General features: G+C 41.7%; 4 protein-coding genes and 1 non-coding gene across 5 annotated transcripts; 3 read left to right on the plus strand and 2 right to left on the minus strand.

The window, feature by feature from the left end:
* Positions 1 to 513: 513 nt before the first annotated feature.
* Positions 514 to 1,594, plus strand: LOC124049694 (arylamine N-acetyltransferase, pineal gland isozyme NAT-10-like). Its single transcript, XM_046371615.1, has 2 exons — positions 514 to 625; positions 712 to 1,594. The coding sequence occupies exon 2, from the start codon at positions 721 to 723 to the stop codon at positions 1,579 to 1,581; it is 861 nt and encodes a 286-aa protein (XP_046227571.1). The 5' UTR covers positions 514 to 625; positions 712 to 720; the 3' UTR covers positions 1,582 to 1,594.
* A 108-nt stretch (positions 1,595 to 1,702) lies between these two features.
* On the minus strand, positions 1,703 to 14,482 carry LOC124049693 (E3 ubiquitin-protein ligase MARCHF6). Its single transcript, XM_046371614.1, has 25 exons — positions 14,081 to 14,482; positions 13,442 to 13,541; positions 11,496 to 11,569; positions 11,177 to 11,320; positions 10,585 to 10,657; positions 10,253 to 10,421; positions 9,915 to 10,107; positions 9,009 to 9,070; positions 8,840 to 8,872; positions 8,702 to 8,753; positions 8,342 to 8,400; positions 8,168 to 8,248; positions 7,979 to 8,047; positions 7,577 to 7,651; positions 6,371 to 6,505; positions 6,060 to 6,280; positions 5,563 to 5,700; positions 5,218 to 5,440; positions 4,575 to 4,644; positions 4,173 to 4,354; positions 3,692 to 3,826; positions 3,468 to 3,557; positions 3,107 to 3,239; positions 2,613 to 2,748; positions 1,703 to 2,281 (listed from the first exon to the last, which is right to left on the minus strand). Exons 1-25 carry the CDS (start codon positions 14,097 to 14,099, stop codon positions 2,194 to 2,196), a joined length of 2,754 nt encoding a protein of 917 aa, XP_046227570.1. The 5' UTR covers positions 14,100 to 14,482; the 3' UTR covers positions 1,703 to 2,193.
* Positions 14,483 to 15,246: 764 nt separating this feature from the next.
* trnat-agu lies at positions 15,247 to 15,320 on the plus strand. The gene has a single exon. It is a non-coding gene; the product is annotated as a tRNA-Thr (tRNA).
* Positions 15,321 to 15,878: 558 nt separating this feature from the next.
* cmbl (carboxymethylenebutenolidase homolog (Pseudomonas)) lies at positions 15,879 to 18,462 on the plus strand. The gene is made up of 6 exons (XM_046371032.1): positions 15,879 to 16,037; positions 16,277 to 16,491; positions 16,606 to 16,713; positions 17,128 to 17,270; positions 17,442 to 17,533; positions 17,739 to 18,462. Exons 2-6 carry the CDS (start codon positions 16,277 to 16,279, stop codon positions 17,916 to 17,918), a joined length of 738 nt encoding a protein of 245 aa, XP_046226988.1. The 5' UTR covers positions 15,879 to 16,037; the 3' UTR covers positions 17,919 to 18,462.
* A 129-nt stretch (positions 18,463 to 18,591) lies between these two features.
* On the minus strand, positions 18,592 to 22,838 carry cct5 (chaperonin containing TCP1, subunit 5 (epsilon)). Its single transcript, XM_046371030.1, has 11 exons — positions 22,512 to 22,838; positions 22,028 to 22,088; positions 21,621 to 21,785; positions 21,023 to 21,221; positions 20,668 to 20,860; positions 20,102 to 20,251; positions 19,888 to 20,007; positions 19,574 to 19,759; positions 19,344 to 19,481; positions 18,980 to 19,160; positions 18,592 to 18,882 (listed from the first exon to the last, which is right to left on the minus strand). The coding sequence occupies exons 1-11, from the start codon at positions 22,614 to 22,616 to the stop codon at positions 18,755 to 18,757; spliced, it is 1,626 nt and encodes a 541-aa protein (XP_046226986.1). The 5' UTR covers positions 22,617 to 22,838; the 3' UTR covers positions 18,592 to 18,754.
* Between the last annotated feature and the right edge of the window lie 12 nt (positions 22,839 to 22,850).

Here is a 22,850-nt window from a genome sequence, read left to right on the forward strand (position 1 = left end):
GATTAAACGTATCGATTGGAACAAGAGCCTGGTTATTATAATACATGTACTCTTTGTACTCAAATACGTGTACTTATCCTATGTACATATCCTACATATAACATATCTCACTTACGGTTTTTGTCACTGCTTACTTTAAATATAGTTTTCAACAAATTAAGGGACAAAACAGTTTTACGCATTTGATTTTCCATAAGATTACACAAAACATGCAGTATATACACATAATTACAAGTTAAAAATTTTATATTTGAATTCAGTTTGAAAAAGAGGCCTAATGTGGTCATTACTTTGATATGAGTTCATTTATATGACTTTATTATGCCCTGTGTAACATTTATGACAAGTGGGGAATTTAAATGGGAGTTAACTTTTGTTTTTATCAATAAAGCTCTGACAGAAAATGGTCATAAAAAGTTAATTAGTCAACACATGCTAAGAAAACCAAACAAACTGCTTTTAAATCAGGCTAGAAAACACTTCTGTCTTTACTTGTGCTTGTTAAGAAGCTCGTGAGCTGCTGAGTTCAGGACCTCCCTCTCAGGCCAACAGCAACAGGAAGAAAAACAACAAGCCTGCTGAAACTGAATCCTCTGAATCCCGGGCACCATGATGATTTAAACTGGTCAGTGAGTTGTCTTAGTCACGGGGGCTGTAATTCACCAGGAAGTCCAAAGGTAAATAAAAAGTGGTGCTCTTTCTCCCCAACAGACAGCGAAAATGACTTCCGTTGAGATGAACGTGCAGACGTATTTGTCACGCATCGGGTTCGCCGGCCCAGTTGAGCCCAGCCTGGACGTGCTGCGGTCGGTCCACATCTGTCACCTGAAGTCGGTGCCTTTTGAAAACCTCACGGTGCACACCGGCGGGCGGGTCCAGCTCGACCCTCATCTTCTATACGACAAGATCGTGAACCAGCGCCGAGGCGGTTTCTGCTTTGAGAACAACGGTCTCTTCTCGTGGCTGCTCGGCCAGCTGGGCTTCCGGGTAACGATGCTCTCGGGCCAGGTGAAGAACTCGTTCGGTCGGTACGGGCCACCTTTCGATCATTTGGTCCTCATGGTGAGCCTTGATGGGCAGCGTTGGCTGTGCGACGTCGGGTTCGGGTCCTCGGGCTTCAGCGTTCCTCTTTCGCTGGAGACCAGCGGCCACCAGGAGCAGGGCCACCGAGTGTACCGCATCAGGAAGGACACAGGGATGATCTTTGTGGAGTGGCAGGGACAGGGAACCACAGGGGCTGATGGAGACTGGGCACAGCTCTACAAGTTCACCCTTGAACCTCGGTGCTTGGAGGACTTTGCTGAGATGTGCAAATACCACCAGAGCTCTCCAAGCTCCATCTTCTTCTGCAAGTCCTTCTGCACGATTTTAAAACCGACTGGAAGGCTCACCTACATTGGCCGCAGACTGATCAGCATCACATTTCCGACCAAGGGAACAGGGGGAGAATCCGAAACCACAACCAGGGAACTCAAGGATGAGGAGATCCCAGGGATTCTAGCAGAGAAATTTGGAGTTGTGCTAAATTCTCCTCTTGTGCCAAAGGATGAGACAATCACACCACTAGCAGTTATGTATTGATCATGCATAAGCTGTCTTTGAATAAAAATCTACTGTAAAGCTCTAAGATTATTCTTACAATACCTCAACAACCACATATAGAGTAACTGGTTCATCCAGAGAACAGATACAACAAAAAAGAAATTGTCAATTTGATTTAATAAATTATACATACACTTTTAAGATGTACAGTGGTCATCGCATTAATCCATATCCATCTTTTGTTTCTTCTTTTTTTCTTTTTAAGACAAAGTCTGCATTTAAGTATTTACACATGTACAATTAACAGGCAGCACTTTACAAAGCAAGGCATGAACAACAATACGGATGTTGAGCTTCAGATCAGACCTTCTGACCCTCACCCTTCTGCCCACTCTGCAGCTTCTCTGAGGGCATTTACTCAGCTGTCCCATGATTATTATACATTTCCGACCCGCCCGTCCCGCCTTGCATGGGTCGTGAAAAAGAATTAAAAAAAAAAAACAACTGAGCGACATCCATCAAATCCACTGGAGATTCAAAAGGATCGAAGTCCACGGACTGAGTTAAAAATCAAAAAGGGTGAGGGCGATGGGGAGACGGGGTGTACACAGGGTAACAGGTGCAAAAAACGTAGCAACGTGTGACAAAAATCTACTCTGCAACGGGGTTGGAGGGCGGGACTGAGCTTGCTCTTCCAGCTTTCCGTTCATAGTTGACAAGCCTCTGTCCAACCAGGTACCTGTAAAGAAAGATTATGAGAATATTTATGCTGGGAATCTTATTGTTTTCAGACTTTGCAGCACTGAAATTACATTTATTCCCTTTTGATTCACAGCTTTGAAGCATTAATTAACATTTCATAGTCCTTAGTGCCAACCTTTTAGTTCAGTTTGGCAACAGAACTCCAGTTAGCACAGAAAAAAATTGCATCAGATGTTTTTACGTTACAGTATTTAAACTGGAAACTGTCTTTACAGTTACCATCCTAAACTCTGATCACCAACCATAACACAAAGGGTTATCACGCACAATTAACCAACTGTGTTAATCTGTGTTAAAAAGATCCTTACTTGTCGTTCTTGATGTGTTCGTAGAGGCGTTTGAATTGTCGGATCTGGAAGGACAGGATGCCGATAAGTGAGACCACCATCAAGAGGAAGGGGTAGATTCTCCTCTGCATCAGAATCTCCATCTCTGGGGTAACTCCTGAAAGCGTAATGCACTTTGATTATAGACTGGCTCAGTGAATGTCTCATTATCTGATGCAGTGGTCACCACAAGAAGGTACATATATTTTTCAGACAGCTCTGTAGGTCGATGCTAATTAACTGCACCTTCACAGGATTAATATAATGCACACTTTTAAGTGGATTTAAGTGAACAAGGTCAATCCATCACCTGTGTCCTTTTTTCAGCAGACACTGTATGCATTATTCAGGACAGAGTAATGCTCCAGAGCTCCAGGAGATGAACTGAGTAGGTGAAATTAACAAACTCACAGGCAAAATAACAATATTTAAACTAATAAGCTTCATAACTGAAGCACGTGTACTCAGACACTCACCTACAGCAGGCACCACGCCAGCCGCGATCACATACGGCACACACAAAGACAGCAGCAGGACGGAGATGACCGGAGCTGCCAGCCTACGAATGATGAACTGGAGATCGATGTTGCGAATTCCGTTTGCATAAACCTAAAGACAAGGTTTAACAGTTATTACACTATACAGATAATGACAATGTGGAATGTAAAGTCAGCTACCACAGGAGTGGTAGTGTAGTGACAGGTGAGCTTTAACACAGCTTCTGCAGCTGAAATTTAGACTAACCACCAAAACATATTAGGTGTGCGTGTTTGCTTTTGTCCAGTTGAGAGACTAACAATTAAAAGCAACATGAATGGATATCCATCTCAAATGCACCTGCTCAATAACAGTCTTCAGCCACCACTGAGGGCCCATGAGAGTGATGGCAGCAATGATTTTGGCATGGAGCACTCCAAGAGCCCAGTCCTGTAGAAAACAGACAGATCAATGGGTTATTGTCAATAAACAGCATACAGGAAAAATTACAACACTAACAACAACAACCCACTAAAGGGAAGGAGAGGGAAAGAGACACGTACAACACAGACCCACAGTCATACCTGCCAAGGGTAGAAGAGGGGTGTTTGGTCCAGGGGTACCCTGAGTGGAGCCACAATGACCAACTCAAACAGCAGGCCCAGTAGGAGCGGGATGACTCCAGCAACCAGCAGAGCTACAATCAGTGTCTTCAGAATCTGCACAAACAAAGCAGTAAAAGTGTGGTAGTTTAAGATTTATTCCCATTTGATGGTTCCTAATTTCCTCCTCCGTGGGACAAAACTGTTGCAGCACCGCCAAACTTAATGAATCGAGTTAAAGCTACAAGGTTGGGATATTACCACTAAGCAGCTGCCTGTAAATTTTGGATATGGCCAATTAGCTTGTTATTAGCAGCCAACCATTTAACATTAATAAAACATTTAATGTAAGTTAAACTCTAGACAATAGACAATCTCATGGTCTAAAACAGCTATCCACCATACCACTATGATAGCCACTTTTGGTGTTTGGCAACAACAGACGCTGTTCAGTGAAGCATACCATGAGAGTCCACTCCTGGACTTTGTGTATGATGACGGTGCGTCCTTGGGGCATCCAGGCCAGCAGCACAGTGACTCCCCGAATAGACAGCCAGCAGACATACAGACCACAGGCTGCCGTGTACAGCTCGTGGATTTTGGAGCTTCCTGTCCAGAAGGACATCAGCCAGCGCCCGGTGAACACTGAAACACACGTGAGAAAAACATGACCTCTATTCAACCTTTTCCAACTGTGCAGTGATCTTAAGGCGTGGAAGTGAATTACTGTTTGAGCCAGAACTTTAAAAGAACTTCTTCAACAGCAGAGACATGCATATATACAGATTTGCCCTTTAATTATGGTTTGGGTGTGGATCTACATAGGAGAAAATTACTGGCTACGCTTTATTCAACCACGTCTCACCTGGTAGGGTTAGGCACACCAGACTGGCCACCAGCAGAGTGATGCACATGAAGGCTATAAGCAACACAATCTGGAGAAAAGAGGACACTTTTAGAATAAAAGTTATTTGATTTTCATTCACTCTTTCTCTGCAACACTGCAGAAATGTGTCTAAACTGTATTTTACATTTGGAGTTGAGTTTATGGTCTCAGATGTACAGTAAGTGCTACCTTCAGTGTTGAAGTGTTTCTAAATTTGAACAGAAAACCACAATTACAAGGTGGCCCTAGTCTTTAAAAAACAAAATCTTTATGAAAAAAAGCCCACAGCTTCTCTTTTACACTCCATTATGAATGAAAATAAAAATTAGTCTATATTAATATTTGGTAAACTTTATATGTTTGCATAGAAAGTTTTTGGTGGGAATTATATTGTTTTAGACTCTCTTACTAAAACTGATCTAGTTGTCTCAAGTACAGATTGTGATTGTGCGGTTTTGCAGCCTGTAGTATTTAAGAAACCACCGCAAGTGTTCAATGAATCAGCTGGAATGCATACATCTAAGAAGTGTAAACTTTAACAAAAGATGTATGCTAAAAAAGAAAAACACATAAAACAATAATAGATTTGATTCCTCAGCCATGAATGTTGGGACTTTCTCACCCTGAATGGGAAGCGAAGCGGTCTGTGGTAAGGTTGGAATCCTACTGGTCCTCCTTGCTGCAGGATGGCCTGATGGGCTGCATGCAGCCCCTCACCAACAGCTGGAGCAGGGTTGTTATTGTTGTTATGGTGACCAGGAGGAGGGTTGTTATTGTTGTTGTTATTCACAGGCTGGTTGGCATCATTGTCCTCCTGCTCCCCAAGGAGGTAGGAGTGGAGGTCTCTGTGGAAATTAAGACGTATTTGGTTATAAAGTGCCAATCCGAAAAAAAATCTGCTGCTTGGTAAAACAATGTGTGTGGTCAAGTCATGAAAACAGATGTGTATACAAGCTTATTAACTTACAATAAATATCCAGCACTGACTGTCCAGGCTCTGACCAGGCCTTTGAGCCACTGACGAGTGTGTCCCTGCTCCAACAGAGCCGGCAGCACGACCTGAAGTAATAATAGCTCCAAAGACAGCTCGCTGACCGGAGCATCACTGCGAGGCAAAAGATGGACAGGGTCAGTAAAAGCCATTTCCACAGTGTTTGCCAGTGCATGAGACACTTGGTTACACAGAAAAACTTCTTGTGCTTAAGACTTCTGTTCTGAGCTGACTTGACAAAATTAAGACTTTCGAGTGTCTGATTTCTCTTGTTCCTCTTGTGTCTGTATCAGTCTTGCATGTTAACAATACAGTCAATATTTCCTCTTTTCTTCAACATTCACTGTGATAGGAAGTGGTGGCTATTTGGCCCGTGGAGGTGGTTGTCTCATACATGATTTTAGAGGGACAAAGCAGCAGCTTCTACACAGCTTATTTCCACAGCTTACATTTTAGTTATGTCTGCTGGGTACCTGTAGAGCATGACGTTGTATGGGAGAAAGGTGGGCAGCAGTAGTTTGATCAGCCTGATGGGCAGCCACAGCATGAGCAACACAATAGAGCCGAACACCACCACAGACAAGATGAACCGCCGCAGGTGTCTGTAGATGGGCAGGTGAATCATCTCCTGCACCGGGTTAAAATCTGGGTCATTGAGGTTTCTCAGAAACCACAGCACTCCTGGCCTCAGGACCTGATGGACAAAAAACAACATTGTAGAAGATTTTTAAAATTCTGATGTTATCATATACAAAAATGTAAATGTTTGTTGTCAGGATGTTACCTCTCTCAGCAGGAGGATGAAAGAAGCAAAGTAGAAGACGTAGACCATTCCCACAAGCCAGTGAAGGAACATGGTGGTACCAGGGGCTGATTTAAAACTCAACTCTCTGTCTTTCAGGGAGGCATCAAACATCTCCTGCAGGATGAGGAGAGGAAGACAGCATTTAGACTGACTCATATTCAGTGACTGTACAGTTGGCTGGATGATAAAAAGTGCAATGAATAAAATTTGCACACGCCATATGTTTTAAGAGATTAAAATTCGACAAAAAATATGCTAACAATTTTCATGCAAGATGAAAGATTCCTCCAGTGCTGTCCCATTCTTTGATTTAATGTTGTTCTTTCTTTTTATTTACCTTTAAATTGAACAAATCTTAATTTTAGGTCCTGCAAGTTACATATTTTTTTGCAGCAGAGCAGGAGGGAAAAGGTTCCCTTCTGCACAGTAAGCTGCTCCTCCTGCTCTGAGGGAACTCGGTTAGCTTGTGGAAACATACCCGCTAGCTTGTAGTGAGTAGCACAGGGAACCACTGGAGGTGGAGACGGACCTGGTTTTACCGTCACTACGCTAGTTAGCATCAAAATGTGAAGTCTCGCTCACATGCAGAGACTTGCAGGTGAGGAAAGTGAGAGTCCCAACACAGAAGCATATGCGTCTATGCAACTCCCTCCAGAGGTCCAAGCCAGTTTATTTTTCTGTTAATATGAACCGTGTGATCAACAGCATCTGTTTCTGTCTCTGTGTCCAACAGCCCTGTTAAAAGCCACTTCAGCTGCTATGTGACAGGTGCTTCCACAGGGTTGAAAATGCTCTCATTTCAGCAGCTTGTGTTAAAACAATAAATAAGCATCCACTGAAATGTCAAAGCCAGATTGGCTGTCAGTGACACTGGAGGAACCTTTTCAGGCAGCTAGAAAAAATGGTTACTATTTCAGGAAAGCATGCATCACTATTTATAGTGTATTTACAGTGCAGTATCTGTCACTACATCAGCCAAGCATGAGAAATAATATTAGCCTTTCCATTACAATGATACAATGTCTAAAGCTTGGTTCCAAATCTTAACATCATGCCAGTTTAATAAGAAAAAGAAGACAAGAGCTGGAGGAGCCGGGGCTCTCAAAAACAAGTATTAAATCACTTCAACAGAGTAAAATAGGCATACTAAAAGTCTGAACAGGAAGGAGAGCAAAAAAGTCTTACTAAAGAGCAGATATCAAGCCACCAGCCACAGATGAGTGGAAAAACACCAATCTCCACGACAACCAGCAGCGAGACCTGTAATGGAAGCAGAACCATGTCTTGGTAAGACTTTACTTTGTATGTAGATAATCTGAAAACTTAATTTGTTTTAAAAAGGTGTTGAAATGCAGTAATGTGGAGGGGAGATTTGGCAGGGTTGCTTAAGAAATGTCATGATATTTTTAGGTCATATGTATTAAATCACTGCTATCTGTCAGCTTCTGGGTGTGGTTGTAAAAACAAAAAACCCTCTCAGATCCAGTGTTGTGCTCAGCTTGTAAATGTCAGTGAGTGAATATTTCCACCAAGGCCGGACATGAGGACATAAGTAACACAAAGCAGAAACGCACTTTGAGGCCTTACCTTGACAACAATGTAGCAGACTCCCAGGAGACGTCGGGAGCGCTGGAACCTGACCAGTGCAGCCAGTCCCTGAGACAGCCATTAAGGATCAACACTCATATTTACATACACACAAACAGAATGCATTTCACATGTCTGCCCTTGTAATATTAGAGTGCAGGGGACTGATGGCGTAAAACAGAAGGATACGTGGCAGAGGATGAGCGTCATGGCCAGCAGTATGTAGCCCACTATGGTTGTGATTAAGCCCTCAAAGTGGGAGGCTTGGACCTGGAAAAAAAAGGTTGTGGTCAAACAATTAATGATAGCTCAAGAGAAACAATGTTGCATAGTAAGGTTGAAGTGATGAGAGCAGTTTCTTACATATTCCTCAAAGCCAAGACCCACAACAGAGAAGTGGCCGATGTGGTAGGGACAAAATGCTGAAATAGAAATAAAGAGGACATAATCACTCTGTGGCATGTAAACTACAAAAGACAAATAAAATCACATAATAGATGAGAGTAGATACAAGTTTGAGATATCAGCACGACAAAGACAATCAGGATCATATAATGACAATGACATATAATGTTGGAGGGCCACAACTGAAATAAGCCTTTTAGGCTTTTAATCCCCTGATGAATATCACCACAGATGTGTAAAGTTATTCTGTACTTTTAATCATCACACAAATCGAGTCAGTCCTTATGTTTATGATCATTTTTGTATTAGTCTACTCACCAAAGACCAAGATGAAAAGAGTGTTGAGAGACACAACCCAAAAAACATGCTCCTACAAGACAAAAACACTGGTCAACCAAAACCTGTCATCTGTGGTGTAAAAAACATAACTTGTCAATTACAGATGTAAAGACCTACCAAAAACACCAGTGAACCATCCAGGCCGAGCATCTAAAAGGGACAAGGAAAATGTTTTGTGTGCACAGTGTGTGTATAACACAAACAGAAACACCTCTGCTATGAGTTGCACAAATAGTTTAGTAAGGATGGGGCTGTTTGGAGATCAGTAAAGTCATGTTACCCTTACCCTTTCCCAGGTGAGCTCTTCCGCCGCTCTGTCCCACTCCAAAGCATTCCAGTTCATGTCATCTACAGAGAAACAAATCAGCTTTAAATACAGTGAAGACTAACACATTCACAACAGAACGAAATTTAAAAGTATCTGTCCAATTACATATGATTGATAAAATCCATATCCTGCTTGTCACATATGACCACAGTATTACAGTGTAACATATGGAGAAGACAGTTATTGTTTATAATAAATGCTGTCCTGAGATAATATTTCAGCCCCAAGTGCAGAGCGAGTTATTATGAGGATTTCCACTGCGTTCATTTGGCTAATATTACATAATCCAATCACAATTCATTATCTATTTTGACTAGTCTGCTGCAAATCAGACCATTATCAACGGTCAGCCAAAGTAAAGTACTGGGATGTGAGAGCTACAGTTGGCATTTTGACACATTCATTCTCAAATGAATTGTACACCTTGGCAATCAGCCAAATGAAACCATTGTACATGTCAATGTCAATACTAACAACGGTATTGTTCATTGGTTTTACTGGAGAGAATAAAATCTTGGAGACAGTTTATTAATGACATTCTGCTCCATTTCAGTTGTGCATAAAAAGTACTTTCTCCGTGTTTTCTGATGATAAGGAATTTAAATTTGTGAGGTAATTTCAGCACATCTCTAAAAACTAAAATCTGACCAGGCAGAACACAGTGAAATGTGATAAAAAGGAAGTGAACAGTTTATGCTAATATGCGTTTTAAAACAAATGCTTCTTATATATACTGATACACTAAAACTTTATGCAGCCTGACAGCTTTTCTGACATCAGTATTGAGCAAAATTACAGCAACACCTGCCAGAAAAAACTGACATCAATACTAAACTGAATATCAGTTGCTTATTATATTCTAACCTTGAGCTCCATTGTTGGGGTCTGCATCTTCAGCAGCTGCTCCCTCCTCCTCTTCCAGCTCTGGGTCATCACCCTGGTCTGGAGGGACATCAGGAGGCTCAGGCTCTGCTTCATTCTGGGCTGGCGGATCAGCAGGGGCAGGCTGGGCTGCGGGGGGCTCATCAGCTCCTCCCCCCTGGCCTGCAGCTTGTGCCTGAAGGTGAAGGGAAAGGATGCATGGCAGTAAGGGTGATTTAGTGTATCTGTGCAGTTAAGATTGGATCTAAGTACACAACAGGAAAGAACACCGCTGAGGTACAAGAAGTATGGTAGAATTATTAACTCCACCATTAAAGTACCTCATTGGCTTGTCCGGCTGCATTTGGTGGGGGCGGCTGGTGCTGTTCTAACCATTGGGGAGCACCACCATGGACTATCTGTTCTCTCAGCCACACCAGGCTGATAAATGCACACAGCGTGCAGGTGACCACAAAGCAGCCCTGTAGACAATCTGCCAGGAGGTTCTCTCTGCAGGAGCGCAAACATAAACACTTACATAAACATGCTAAAACATTGAAATGGTCCTTTAAAAGTAAGTTAAGGGGAATTAAAGAGAACAAACACGAACAGATAGGCCTCATTTTACATGCTGGTGTGTGTATTGCTGGAGGATGTTGCTATCACCACTTACGTAGACAGCATGTCCAACGGCAGCGTCAAAAGAGAGCTCACAGAGCCGGTAAACAGACACTTATAGATGCGACCTGAGAACAGATAAATAATTTGTGTCCATTTGAATGCATTATATAAATTCAAAAGGCTTCAAAAAATGCTGCATGGTAACAGTTAACATAATAGCCAACATTTCTTCCACAGCACTGTTATGCAGTGGTGTTAAAGCTGTAATTCCCTTGATGGTGTTAAACCACAACATGAGCTAATATGTAAAGCTGATGTCATGGTCACTTCATGTGCTACACGTGCACCAAATGTGAGACCCTTAACACTCATGCTGGGGCAATAAAGTGTATATCAAGCTATACTTAAGGGATCAACATACAGTATAATAAAATACACTTGTATGTCTATGAAACAACCTCATGAACTAGAAATCAGATAAAACCTATAACCTCTCATTGCTCTAATGAATCCATTTATGAAAAAAATCAAGAAAGCTGATAAGAGTTGTAAGAAAGGTGTAACCCAGTATGTGAAAAGTCACTATGGCCTTTTGTACGCATTCAGTTTATCTCTGCATTTGTGTCCGTCTGGGCGCTACTCACATGCAGTGAGAGGAACCACTCCGAGCCATGCGAAGGCCACCAGCGTGTAATGGAACCAGTAGCGGATAGCCGTGCCCACACTGGTCAGCAGGCCGGCGCAAATGTCCTGGATGGGCAGACGTGAGGGCATGTCTGGGGAGTAGACTGAAGAGGAAGGAGGGAAGTGAGTGAAGAAAAGACACTCAATTACACGTTAAACAGACTAAAAAAATAGAAACAAAAAAAGAAATATATGGCCCAACCTGTAAGGCTTGTTTTGAAAACTTGAGGCTTCTTAGTACATTGAAGTGGATACTTTATCAATGTCACGAGTACTTACTTGGTGTGAATGCAAATCTGTGCTTGCATAATTCACAGTACTCCTTCCTGCTGTGCTTCAGCCACTGGACCAAGCTGTAAAGCAACATTCAGAAGGTCAAAAGTAATACATAATTCAACAACTTACAACATGTTGGCTGTAAGGTTTTATGTTTTGAATCATATAATTTTGCACAATTTACTTTGTGGAGAAATCATGGAAAGCTGAACGCAGAGCACAGATCAAGTAAAACTCATCTTTAAAATGCATATTACTGCTATTTTTACTTTTTTTTTTTAATTAACCTGCACAGAATGCTATTAGAAGGACACCTACTAACATATTTGCATTGATTATCTACTTTTAGATCTGTTTTCATAACTTGGGTACTTTTTGATATTACTAAACCAGATATAATACTGATTTAATCTGATTAAAGGCTTAACGAAAAGGGCGTATCAGTTATCACTCGGCTGATTCATGCTTGTATGTTGCCCATATCAACTTAGCTCACTGTGACATAGGCTGGTCTCTGAGATTAACAACCGGGTTATGTAAGGGAGTCTTTGCATCATTCGCTTCCAACGCATATGGCGTCATTGATCAACTGTGTCATGAGACCTACACAGAACAGGGCTATACTTAAGTTTCACTTCAACTTACGTCATTCATGTCTGCTATGTTACTTTTCCTTGTTTCTTTTGTCCAATTCAGAAAGTTGTACTGAAATCCACATTATAGCTGCAACTGGGATTTCTGTGGGAACCTGGCCATATCATCTAGATGACCCACCCAAGTTCAACAAAAAACTGTAACACATAATCTGGTATACATCCCTAAAGAGAGTCATTTGCAAAATAACCTGGAATTGCCTGATCCGTTCAAAGAATCGTGTAACTGTGATGCTGACCATCTCATTCTGAAATTTTAGCCTCTAGCACAAAACTGTGTCTGCGACCTGAGCATTGATTGTCTGTATTTGATTTTTATTCAGTAAGTAACCACAAGAGAGAGACGATAAACATGGTTAAGGTTAGCCGCAGCCTGCATACACTCAATACAACTATACCATCCAGACACAATATACTGTTATTGTTTTGTAGGGGTGGCCATACAGACTCAGGTTCAACAATTACCACAGAACAATCCAGACCTGGCCTCTGCCTCTGCCTGGGGTTTTCCACATGCCTGACCCTCTTCTAACCAGTGACACACATAAAGGACAGCTGAGAACAAAGCGTCAAAACATCTGCAGGGGTTGGTATCATATCATTAAGCCCATTCCACACCTAAAGTTAGTAGCCTAGGACACTATTAGAGGTCTACCCATAGTGGACATTGAAAAGCTGATATATTAACAATTGTTTGTCTGGCCAACATGACCCCCAATCCTCACAAACAAATAGTGAGTGACATGGTGAGAAGCCGACTAGCGGAGGTTGCACAGCCATCAGCCACTATTAGAGCCGAGTTTTGCCAACACAGACTGTAAAATGCCCTCTCTGCACCAACTTTTAGATACTGTGCAACCTAAATCGGACAGAGGATGAACTTGTGCTGCATCCTTTTCAGATTCCTTCGTTACATTAGTTATCAAGACAATGGGATAAAAAACATTTTTTCTTTTTAAAAGAACCTTTCTTGGCTAGGTCTGCTAATGATATTGTGCTCATGTGCAAAGAGCCATTCAGCAATTATCATAAATAATGAATGGTGATACATGCACTTTACATGACACTGGGTTTTAAAACAAACTTTCACAATCACTTCTAGACAGTATATCTCATTTCCAGCCATGAACAGGAAAGTCATATTTATTTATGAGAATATGAAGGGGTTAATATTAAAAAGGGTTGTAGAATGGAAAAGGCAACAATTATTCACAGCGGTGTCTGTGCACATGTAAGGGTTTAATAAAGGGAGAGAGATTTGTTTTTTGGGGGGGGCTAGAGGGGAGGTCAACATACCATTCCTGATGGATAAATTTGATACTGCCAGTGCAGACACAGGGGTGGTACAGGGGCTTGTCTGGGGTCCCCTCAGAGCGGCACACACGACAAATATCCGCTGCACAAACAAACAAAAACACATGTGTTATGTAACATGATACCCATCACCAAATCCCACCCAAACCACAGATGTGCAGAAGAGAGCAGAGAGACTGTGGTGTGTTACCAGACAGCTGTGTTTTGAGTGGGTGAATCTAATCCAAAGGCATAAAGCCGGTAACTACTGTTGTGCACTTGGATAAGCATGATATATTAATTTTATAGGAGTTTACAGGAGAAACTTAGCCTTATCTAAATGACCATCCATCAGCAAACTGATGACATCACCAGTAACTTCTAGTCCTTTCCACACTCTTCACCACATTGCTGGTTCACAGTAAGCTCTCGTATTGACCTCCGTTGAGTTATAACAACGTTTAGCAGTCATCTCCCACATTCCTGCATGAACCTCATTGCTACACTGACAGGTTTAACAAGCTATGCTACACAGCTAGCAGGCCGGCTCAGGAGCAGGCTTGGCTCTCGGTGATGCATTTAAAAAGCTAATGCTAGGACAACCCAGACGGTGAACAACAAGCAAGGCCGTTGGTTATTTACCTTCTTCGGCGGTATCCATGTTGTTCGCTAAGCACCGGTCACAGTTTGTTTCCGAAGCACCTTGTACAGCGAACCCATCCACGCAACAGACAATATCGTTAGGCTAGCTAAGTTAAGCTAGCGAGACGAGTATACTCTTATGTGTTGGATGCATTGACAGTCTGAAAATGGTTTCCCCACTAACTCAACACCAGCGCTTACTTCGCCGTGTCTTCTTAGATCCAGTCTGTGTTTACCTCTAAACAACAGGTTTTATCTTTACGCTGTATTTTTAAATGTAAAACAATAAACGTGAGAAGCGCAACATCCTCCGTGTTGCTGAAATGACAGTTAAGACCTGGCAGACAAACGACTAGCTGAGCTGGCTAACGTCACCGCTGCTGCTGCTGTTGCAAGCTCCTGTCACAACAGTTTTACTTTACCGCAGTGGCTCAAGTTTTACGGCACTTCCATAACAACCGTGGACTGTAACCCAAAGCTATACTAAAATTCTATTGTTAAGTATCAATTACATAATGATATAATACAATAAACTGAATATATGTACCTACATTGTAGAAAGTGTTCTAATTTCATTGCTTTCACTGTGATTTTTGTAGAAACTGGGTATCAAATAGCCATTCCATGATCCATACATGTTAAACAACGACATCTGCAGGATGTTACATGAAGGAACAGCTTTTAGATAACATTGCATTCGACTTTAACTACTACTCCTCCTGAAAGCATGGTTCAGCTGGACTGGCTCATCCTAATCTATATTGGATGCAAAGCATCCGTTTGAGTATGTGTACAAGTCGTGTGACTGTGCCGCAAATCAATTTCCCGACTGCCAAACAGTACGTTTTTATATCATTACAAAATCATGTGTCTGTTTGGAAGAAAGAGCATGTCGTGTGGGAGATATTTGAAAAATACGTGTTCAGGACTCAGATCGACACAGCAGAAACCACAACACAGTTGTGTTTAATAACCCTTTAAGTTGTTTGAATTGTTTTCAAAGAATCCATACCAGTATTTGGCTTGTGCAACTATGGGAGTGGCACCGAAGTCCGGATCCAGAAGCCAAAGTAAATATTGGTCATAAATATTGGTCTGATGAAAACCAGAAACTCAAAGAGCAGCCTTGAATGGGAAGATATTGTGCATTTGCTAATCGCTCCAGCGGCGCCGTGGCTTAGTTGGTTAAAGCGCCTGTCTAGTAAACAGGAGATCCTGGGTTCGAATCCCAGCGGTGCCTTTTGTTAGGAAGCAGCAATGTGTCGTTGCAAGCAATGTATGAAAACATTGTCTCCTAAACTTGCGTGACGCTTTAACATTACCAAAAGTCTTTGGTCCTAACGTATGGTCGACTAGTCGACCAGAAACACCGAAAGTACAGTAATTGTCCTGACTGCAATAATTCATAGTAACGCCACACAGACAGGAAAGTGAAAAAATGATATCCACTTACGAAATTAACTGAAAGAACTCATTCTGTTCCACAAAAATACGTCAGTTTGTGACTACTATTAATGATAATTATATGGACGATCTATCACGGCAACTCACATCCTGTAATCAACTATGTAATTTTATTTTATTCTATAGCTTTATTCACTTTTATTGTATGTGTTGTGTGTCTGTTGTTGTGTTCGTCTTGCCTATGGACCTTGAGTCTGAAATAAAGCTATATATACTATCAGCATTGATGTTCAAATGGCACTCAAATGATTGTAACGATGATATGGCATTTTCTTTTCATGTAGAGTTCACCTCATACGTGCTGACTGTTTGCCAAGGAATTGCGTAATGCGTTGACCTACAGCTTATATGTTGAAAGTGACTGCAGGTATTCTTCATTATTCGACATCTGTCCAACTGGATCTGCAGCGATCGACTCGGCTGAAACTTTTCGGTCCGACAAAAAAGAGTCCAGATTGTTGCCTCTCGCATCGGAAAATCAGAAAACAACAAGGTATGTCCCTGATCTGTGCAAACTGATTCTCAGATACTTTTGTCTGGGACGAGGAGATATAAAAGAGCTATTTGTTAAAAAGTGCTGTGTCATTGTGTTGCGGAAATGCTTTTTAAGGTCAGTCATATTTCAGTGACTCCCAGAACGTCTGAGAAACGCCAGAGAAATTAATTTTTAATTTAATTTAATCGAAATTACATTTTAATTTAATTTTTTATAATTTTTTTGTCTGTCTGCAGATGGCAAATGAAGCCAAGCCATGCCCTTGTGACATTGGGGATCGGATGGAGTATGGGGGGCTCGGTCAGGAGGTCCAGATAGAGCACATCAAAGCTTATGTCGTGAAACCATCCTGTGCATCTGACAAAGCCATCCTTCTCATACAAGACATCTTTGGGTGGCAGCTTCCCAACACCAGATACATGGCTGACATGCTGGCCGCCAATGGATACATGTGAGTAAAAATCACTCCACTGTTAATAAAAGAAAGAGTAGATCATGTGATGCTTATGTTGGCCAGTTTGACCTATAACACTAATTTTCTCTGCCATTGTTCTGCTCTGAGCAGTGTTGTTTGTCCAGACTTCTTCGTGGGAAAGAAGCCGTGGAATCCATCAGACGACTGGTCCACATTTATGGCTTGGCTTGAAGACAAAAAGCCCACAAACATCAACAAGTAACTGAAAGCCTGTTTATCGCTAAGACGAAATTACGTTGTCTTCAGCCGTAGATGTCCTGCATTTATCTGTGTGCTTATTACCGTAATTTCCAGACTATAAGCCGCTACTTTTTCACATACTTTGAACCCTGCGGCTTAAACAATGATGCGGCTAATTTATGGATTTTACCTCAACATGAAAGTGACATTGAGAGCGACAACAAAAGAAAGACTGACAACGTGAACATTTGCAGCTTATAGACAATTGCGGCCTATATATGTACAAGGTTGTATTCTTTTTAAATTTAGTGGGTATAATTCTAATATTTAGGTGCGCTTAGTCCATACATTACGGTAAATGGATCAGTCGCGTTTTCATGTGGTCTGGTGTTTTGAAGGCTTGCTGATCACGTTTTGTGCTCTCTTCAACAGAGAAGTGGATGCAGCGCTGAGGTTCTTGAAGAAGCAGTGTGGGGCCAAACACATTGGCACGGTGGGCTTCTGCTGGGGAGGGATTGCCGTACATCACATTGCCCTGCATTATCCAGAGGTCAAAACTGGAGTCTCGGTGTACGGTATGTCACAGGCCTCCGTGTATTCCTAATTACATTGCAGTATTACAAATCGACAACCTTTGTTCACGGAATACGTTGCTTTGGCGCAAAATGATCGATCAGAATCACAAGCTTGCAGAACTTTGTCTCGATGGCAGAGTGGTTTTATGACGGTCATATGTGACACTGCAGGGATCGTCCGTGAAGGAGAGGACAGGTATGACCTGAAGAGTCCCACGTTGTTCCTCTTTGCAGAAAATGATGAGTACATCCCACTGGACCAGGTTAGTTCACAAGAACTTAATAGCTTTGAGAAGTACGCCCTGGTACATCAGCACAAAATGGTATTGTCCATATGTTTCTGATATTTTACAAAACACCAGTATTGAAAGATTCTTAAAATAAAAGCGGTATGGTACAGGGAACTTCTATGATGCAGGATCACATATAACCACTGACAACCTGTCCTTGCTTCATTGTTCTCCCCAGGTGCATGCCCTTAAAGCAAAGCTGGAGGAGAAATGCAAAATGGATTACCAAGTGAAGATCTTTCCCCACCAGACTCACGGGTTTGTCCACCGCAAGAGAGAGGACATCAACCCCAAAGACAAACCCTACATCCAGGAGGGCAGGAGAGACATGCTCAACTGGCTCAACAAGTACATGTAAACAAGAGGGTCAGACATATCAGTACTGGAGTCACAAATGGTCTTTGAATCATGTTTCTATGTGCAGAGGATGATTACCTGATCATGTCAAATGTAGACTAAGGTGCTATTTGCAGCAAACTGAGAATGGGGGCTGTTAATAATAATTGTAGTCTGATTGGTGATTTTCCAGTTGTCTTTCTAAATTTGTTTGTGCAGCTTATATTTTTAAGTCTGGATGTTCATGTGTGGGTGCTGACAAACTGATTTTAATGTTAATGAAATGAGAATTTTCATTGTGAAGCCAAAACTGTGCAGCACTTATGCCACAAATATGATTGTTTGGATTACATAAGAACTCAAGAATTAAATTAAATGCTGATTATATTCACAATTAATGACTGTCTACAAAATGCCAAAACATTGTGAAGAAATCTAATCAGTTTCCCTAAAGTGATATCTTCAATGGCAAATCATTACCTTTAAGAAGCTGGAACCTGCAAATGTATGACATTTTTATTCTAAAAATTGAAATGATTATCCAATGAATAAAATAGTTGACCTCAGTTTGCCAATTTATTTTAAAGTTAAATAAAAATGGAATGTACACCTAATGTGGAATACACAAATAAAGAACCAATAATCTCAAGTTCAGCATTGGAGGCTTGAAATCAGAACTACAGAGTCTGGAAATGTCAACTGACCAACATTTTAATGGTGACTTTGATACGACAACAGCTTGAACATTTTGTATCAAATGATAAATAGCAGTACGCAGTGCGGTTTGGACATGGTGCTCGGGGAAGTGCCTAAAACCTCTAGAACAGCTCAGAAATCTTCAAGTGTTCGAGGAGGCCTTCAGTCCTCGCTCTCTCCCGGGCTTCGGATGTCGTCAATCTTCAGGATCATCTTGACTACCTGAGTAGCCAGCAAGATCTGCTGCTTCTTGCCAATCAGGGTCTCGACCACATGTTGCTGCTTCATGTCTGTGTTGAAGCAAAGGAAAAATGCCATTCAGTATAATGTCACCATGCTTTGACATTTAAGTGCAGTGCTGTGATTATTTGACAGCTGGTTCCTTACCATTGGTGTTCTTGTGCAGACAGTCAATGCCAAGGAAGGGGTTGGATTCTTTGACCTGTCTGGCTCTGACCTCTGTCATGGTCTTGATAGGGTTGAGCCCACTGTTCTCAGCCAGTGCCATTGGGATTACCTCCAGAGCATCAGCAAACGACCTCATGGCATACTGCTCCAATGATGGGCACTAGTGAGGAGGGGGACAAAAAAACAAAAGCTCAGAGCAGGAAAAGAAAGCATACTAACGGTGGATTGAAAATTCAGCTTGCCAAAAAGGTGTGCCAGTAACATTTCCTCAAATTTAAAAAGGAATACCATGATTCAACTGCTCAGAAATTTTAAAACGTTTGTGAATTTTAGCGCTTCTTACTTTGTCTGCAGCCTGGTTGACAGCCAGAGCACATGCAATCTCTGAAGCTCCTCCTCCATACACGACACGGTTGTCTTTGACCAGATTGCGAATTACACACAGAGCATCATGGAGAGCGCGCTTGGCCTCTTCAATGATCTAATGAGATGGATAACAAAAAGTGAATCAAGAGTGACAGATTAACATACACAGGAGATTTGGCACAGAGTAAAAGTCCCTTTTGTGTTTACCATTTTGTTTCCTCCACGGATGAAAATAGTTACAGCCCTGGTATTTTTGCACTCTTGGATGACCAACATGCGATCCTTTGTAGTGCCAAATGAGATCTCCTTCACCAAGCCAGCTGTGCCTAGCTTCTCCGATGTCAACTCACAGAACCTTGGCACAATGCGCCCTCCTGTGGCGATGGCAATCAGCTGCAGGGAATACACATTTGACATTGCATCCGTAAACACAAAAAAGTTGTAGTTCATTCTTTCTCCTCAGGTGTACCACATGGCCATAAATGTTAACATATGACTGATTGCAGGACGTGAAAACACACCTCAATCTCAGGCCCTCCGACCCAGCGTATAGCTGGCAGCTCATTCTGCAACAGAAGGTGGTTGGCTTCATCATCAAAGCCCCACTGGCAGATGGCCAAGTTAGCACCGTTGCTTTTGACCTAAGAGAGAAATATAAGTTTTAAAATTAACCACACATGCCAATGTATATGTGAAGAATTAATTTCCTGGCACCGTCAATGTTGCAGCACTAACCTGTTTGATCATCTCCTCAAACTTCTCCTTTTCATATTTCTGAAGGGCTTTGTAGTCTTCCACAGAGGTCACATCCAACTTATGCTTGGTCTTGGGCTTCGGGGGCTCAAAGGGGCAGGTAAGGATAGCAATTTTAGCATCCTTCAGAACCTGAGTGGTAAGAAAGAAGAACTGGTGTTAGCATTGTTATCTTACGGTGGTCACAAAAAAGGAAAATGCAGTACAAGCTTTAGAATTTGGCTGCTGTGCTACAAGGCAAATAACAGTGTTCGTATGAATGTAATTAAAACTACTATCTGTTTTCTTTTTGGTTTTTTTGGTTTTTTTTAACAATTTTTCTTGATCTCTTTATAATACATATTTAGTAATTAGATTCACATTTAACTACTTAGAACAAACAATCACTAAATTACATCAATCACAAAATGGTAAAATATTGGAATACTTTACTATCGTATGGCTTAATTCTTCTGTATGCACAGTCAACTATTTGATTTCATGTTATCAAAGATGAAAATAGAGATCAATCATATGAGACCTTCTGAGAGACCTCTTCCCTTCTGTACCTTGGGCATCTGAGGGTGGCTGAACTCCTTGTCAACTATGACTCCCTTGATGAGCTGTGTGTCCTCCAGCTTGCCTCCCACTTTGCCCTCCATCTTAATGAGCTCAAAATCTACATCTTTCCTCTCCATGTCAGCCACAGTGAGGATGGCATTTACCGCAATCTCTGCCATCTGTCTGTGGCAACGGTTGATACTGAAAGACAACAATAGAAAATTAAGATGCAATATTTTCACTGATGCCAATTGATGGAAGTATTATTATAAAAGCCACTTGCAATAACAAAACCTAATCTAAAGAGAGAAGAGATGGTTCTTGATAACCACACTATGGCAATATAATAAAATCAAGACTCACATTTTGGATCCCAGTGTTGTCATGGCGGTCTCAATGAGCGGTTCTGTGTTGTTGAGATCACAGGGTAAGGTCTCTGCAATTTTATCTAGCTGCTCGATGGCAATGTTTGCGGCTTGGTCATAACCGTCGGAGATCCTGATGGGGTGGATTCCACGGTCCAGCAGCTGCTCAGCCTGCTCAAGCAGAGCCCCAGCCAGCACTGATGAGGAAAATACAGTGAGACAACAATATCAACACCCAATAACACCAATGTCTGATCAGAGCTGCGGCAAATTCACTGTTGAAGATCATGAATACCATCCAGAATAAAATGCATTCACACAAATCTTCATGGTTTTAGAATTTTAAAAAAAATCGCTCAATAATTTCCCCTCTAAAATAACACTGAAATCTTATATCTTGGTCTAGTGGAGGATTTCCAGTGCAAGGCTTGGGACATTTATTAGTCTGTCTCAAATTTAGGGTGTTCTGATCACACAGCAGAGTTTCTTTCTCCTTTCAGTCCTCATCTATGCTTACATGAGGTTGTGAGAATCAGTAAATCCAGATTTACAGACAATAAAAAGCACCCCAGGTCCCTCATCTTCCTTTCCCGTACCAACAACTCCAGTGGTTCCATCACCAATCTCATCATCCTGGGACTTGGAGAGCTCCACCATAAGCTTGGCAATCTGGTGGTCCACATCCATCATGCTAAGAATAGTGGCTCCATCATTAGTGACAGTCACCTCTCCATCTCTGTCAACCATCATCTTGTCAAGACCTGAATATGAAAATGGGGGGAAAAAATGGTTCAAAGAAAGTAATAAGGGGAAGCTTTGCTAAAGGACTGAAATGCCTCTCACAACTACATTATAAAAGACCACCAAATTTACAAAGTAGCAGCATCTAATTTCATATTAAGTTAGACATGTGCACCCAGTCAGCCATTTATAATGATAAAACGTATTTATAATTTGGTCAGCGAAAGTGAGACATGACTGCATTACATTACTTTATACTCACCATTAGGTCCCAAAGATGTTTTAAGAGTTGACGCAACTGCCTTGGCTGCCATAATATGAGACTGCAAAACACGAACATTTCAATATCAGCTACCATGTTAAGTACGATCTTGTTCTTGTGCATTATATCAAAGACAACTTTAAGCTATCATCTGGGATAGTGCTGAAATTTCAGTATGGAAATGATGTGCATCCTTACAGTCTATTTTAGACACAGCCCTGTGTAGCAACACCCACCGGCTGAACGCCTTACAAAAAGCACATGGGCCTCAGCGTTAGCATGACAGATGGTTTATCATTTGGCTAATACTATTCTGTTGCTACTGCACCAACAGGTTAGCTTTCCAGTTGAATGTATACTTAAAACAACAGCCTTATATATAAATACATACAGTGTAGCCTTGACGTACTCGGCATCATGCAAGTACTGTAATATAAGTATCTTGCTGGCTAACCAACGTGCCATGCTAGCTATCCCATTGTACCTTCAAGGCGTCAATGCCCGATAGCCGTGTCTTCTTGTCCTGGTCTTTAATGATGATGAAAGGCCTCCCATACTCATCGAACGCCAGTGTCCCCAATGCGGACATGTTGATCGAGGGATTGGGACACTTAGTAAGTGTTCAAAGGAAAAAATAATTAGTTCTACGATGAAAACCTGGAGTGTGGCTTAGCTGCAAGCCGCACAGGTCTGTCGGCGACTTCTGGAAGGCTCCACGGGCGGGGACGGCGGAACCAAGTAGCGTTAAGTGTGACTTAGTACACATTTAAACAACCTTTTAAACACAATGACAACATACAACTGACTGAACTGTTATGAAATT

The sequence above is a fragment of the Scatophagus argus genome, chromosome 18, assembly GCF_020382885.2.
Source record: "Scatophagus argus isolate fScaArg1 chromosome 18, fScaArg1.pri, whole genome shotgun sequence".
In the NCBI taxonomy this organism is placed as follows: domain Eukaryota; kingdom Metazoa; phylum Chordata; class Actinopteri; family Scatophagidae; genus Scatophagus; species Scatophagus argus.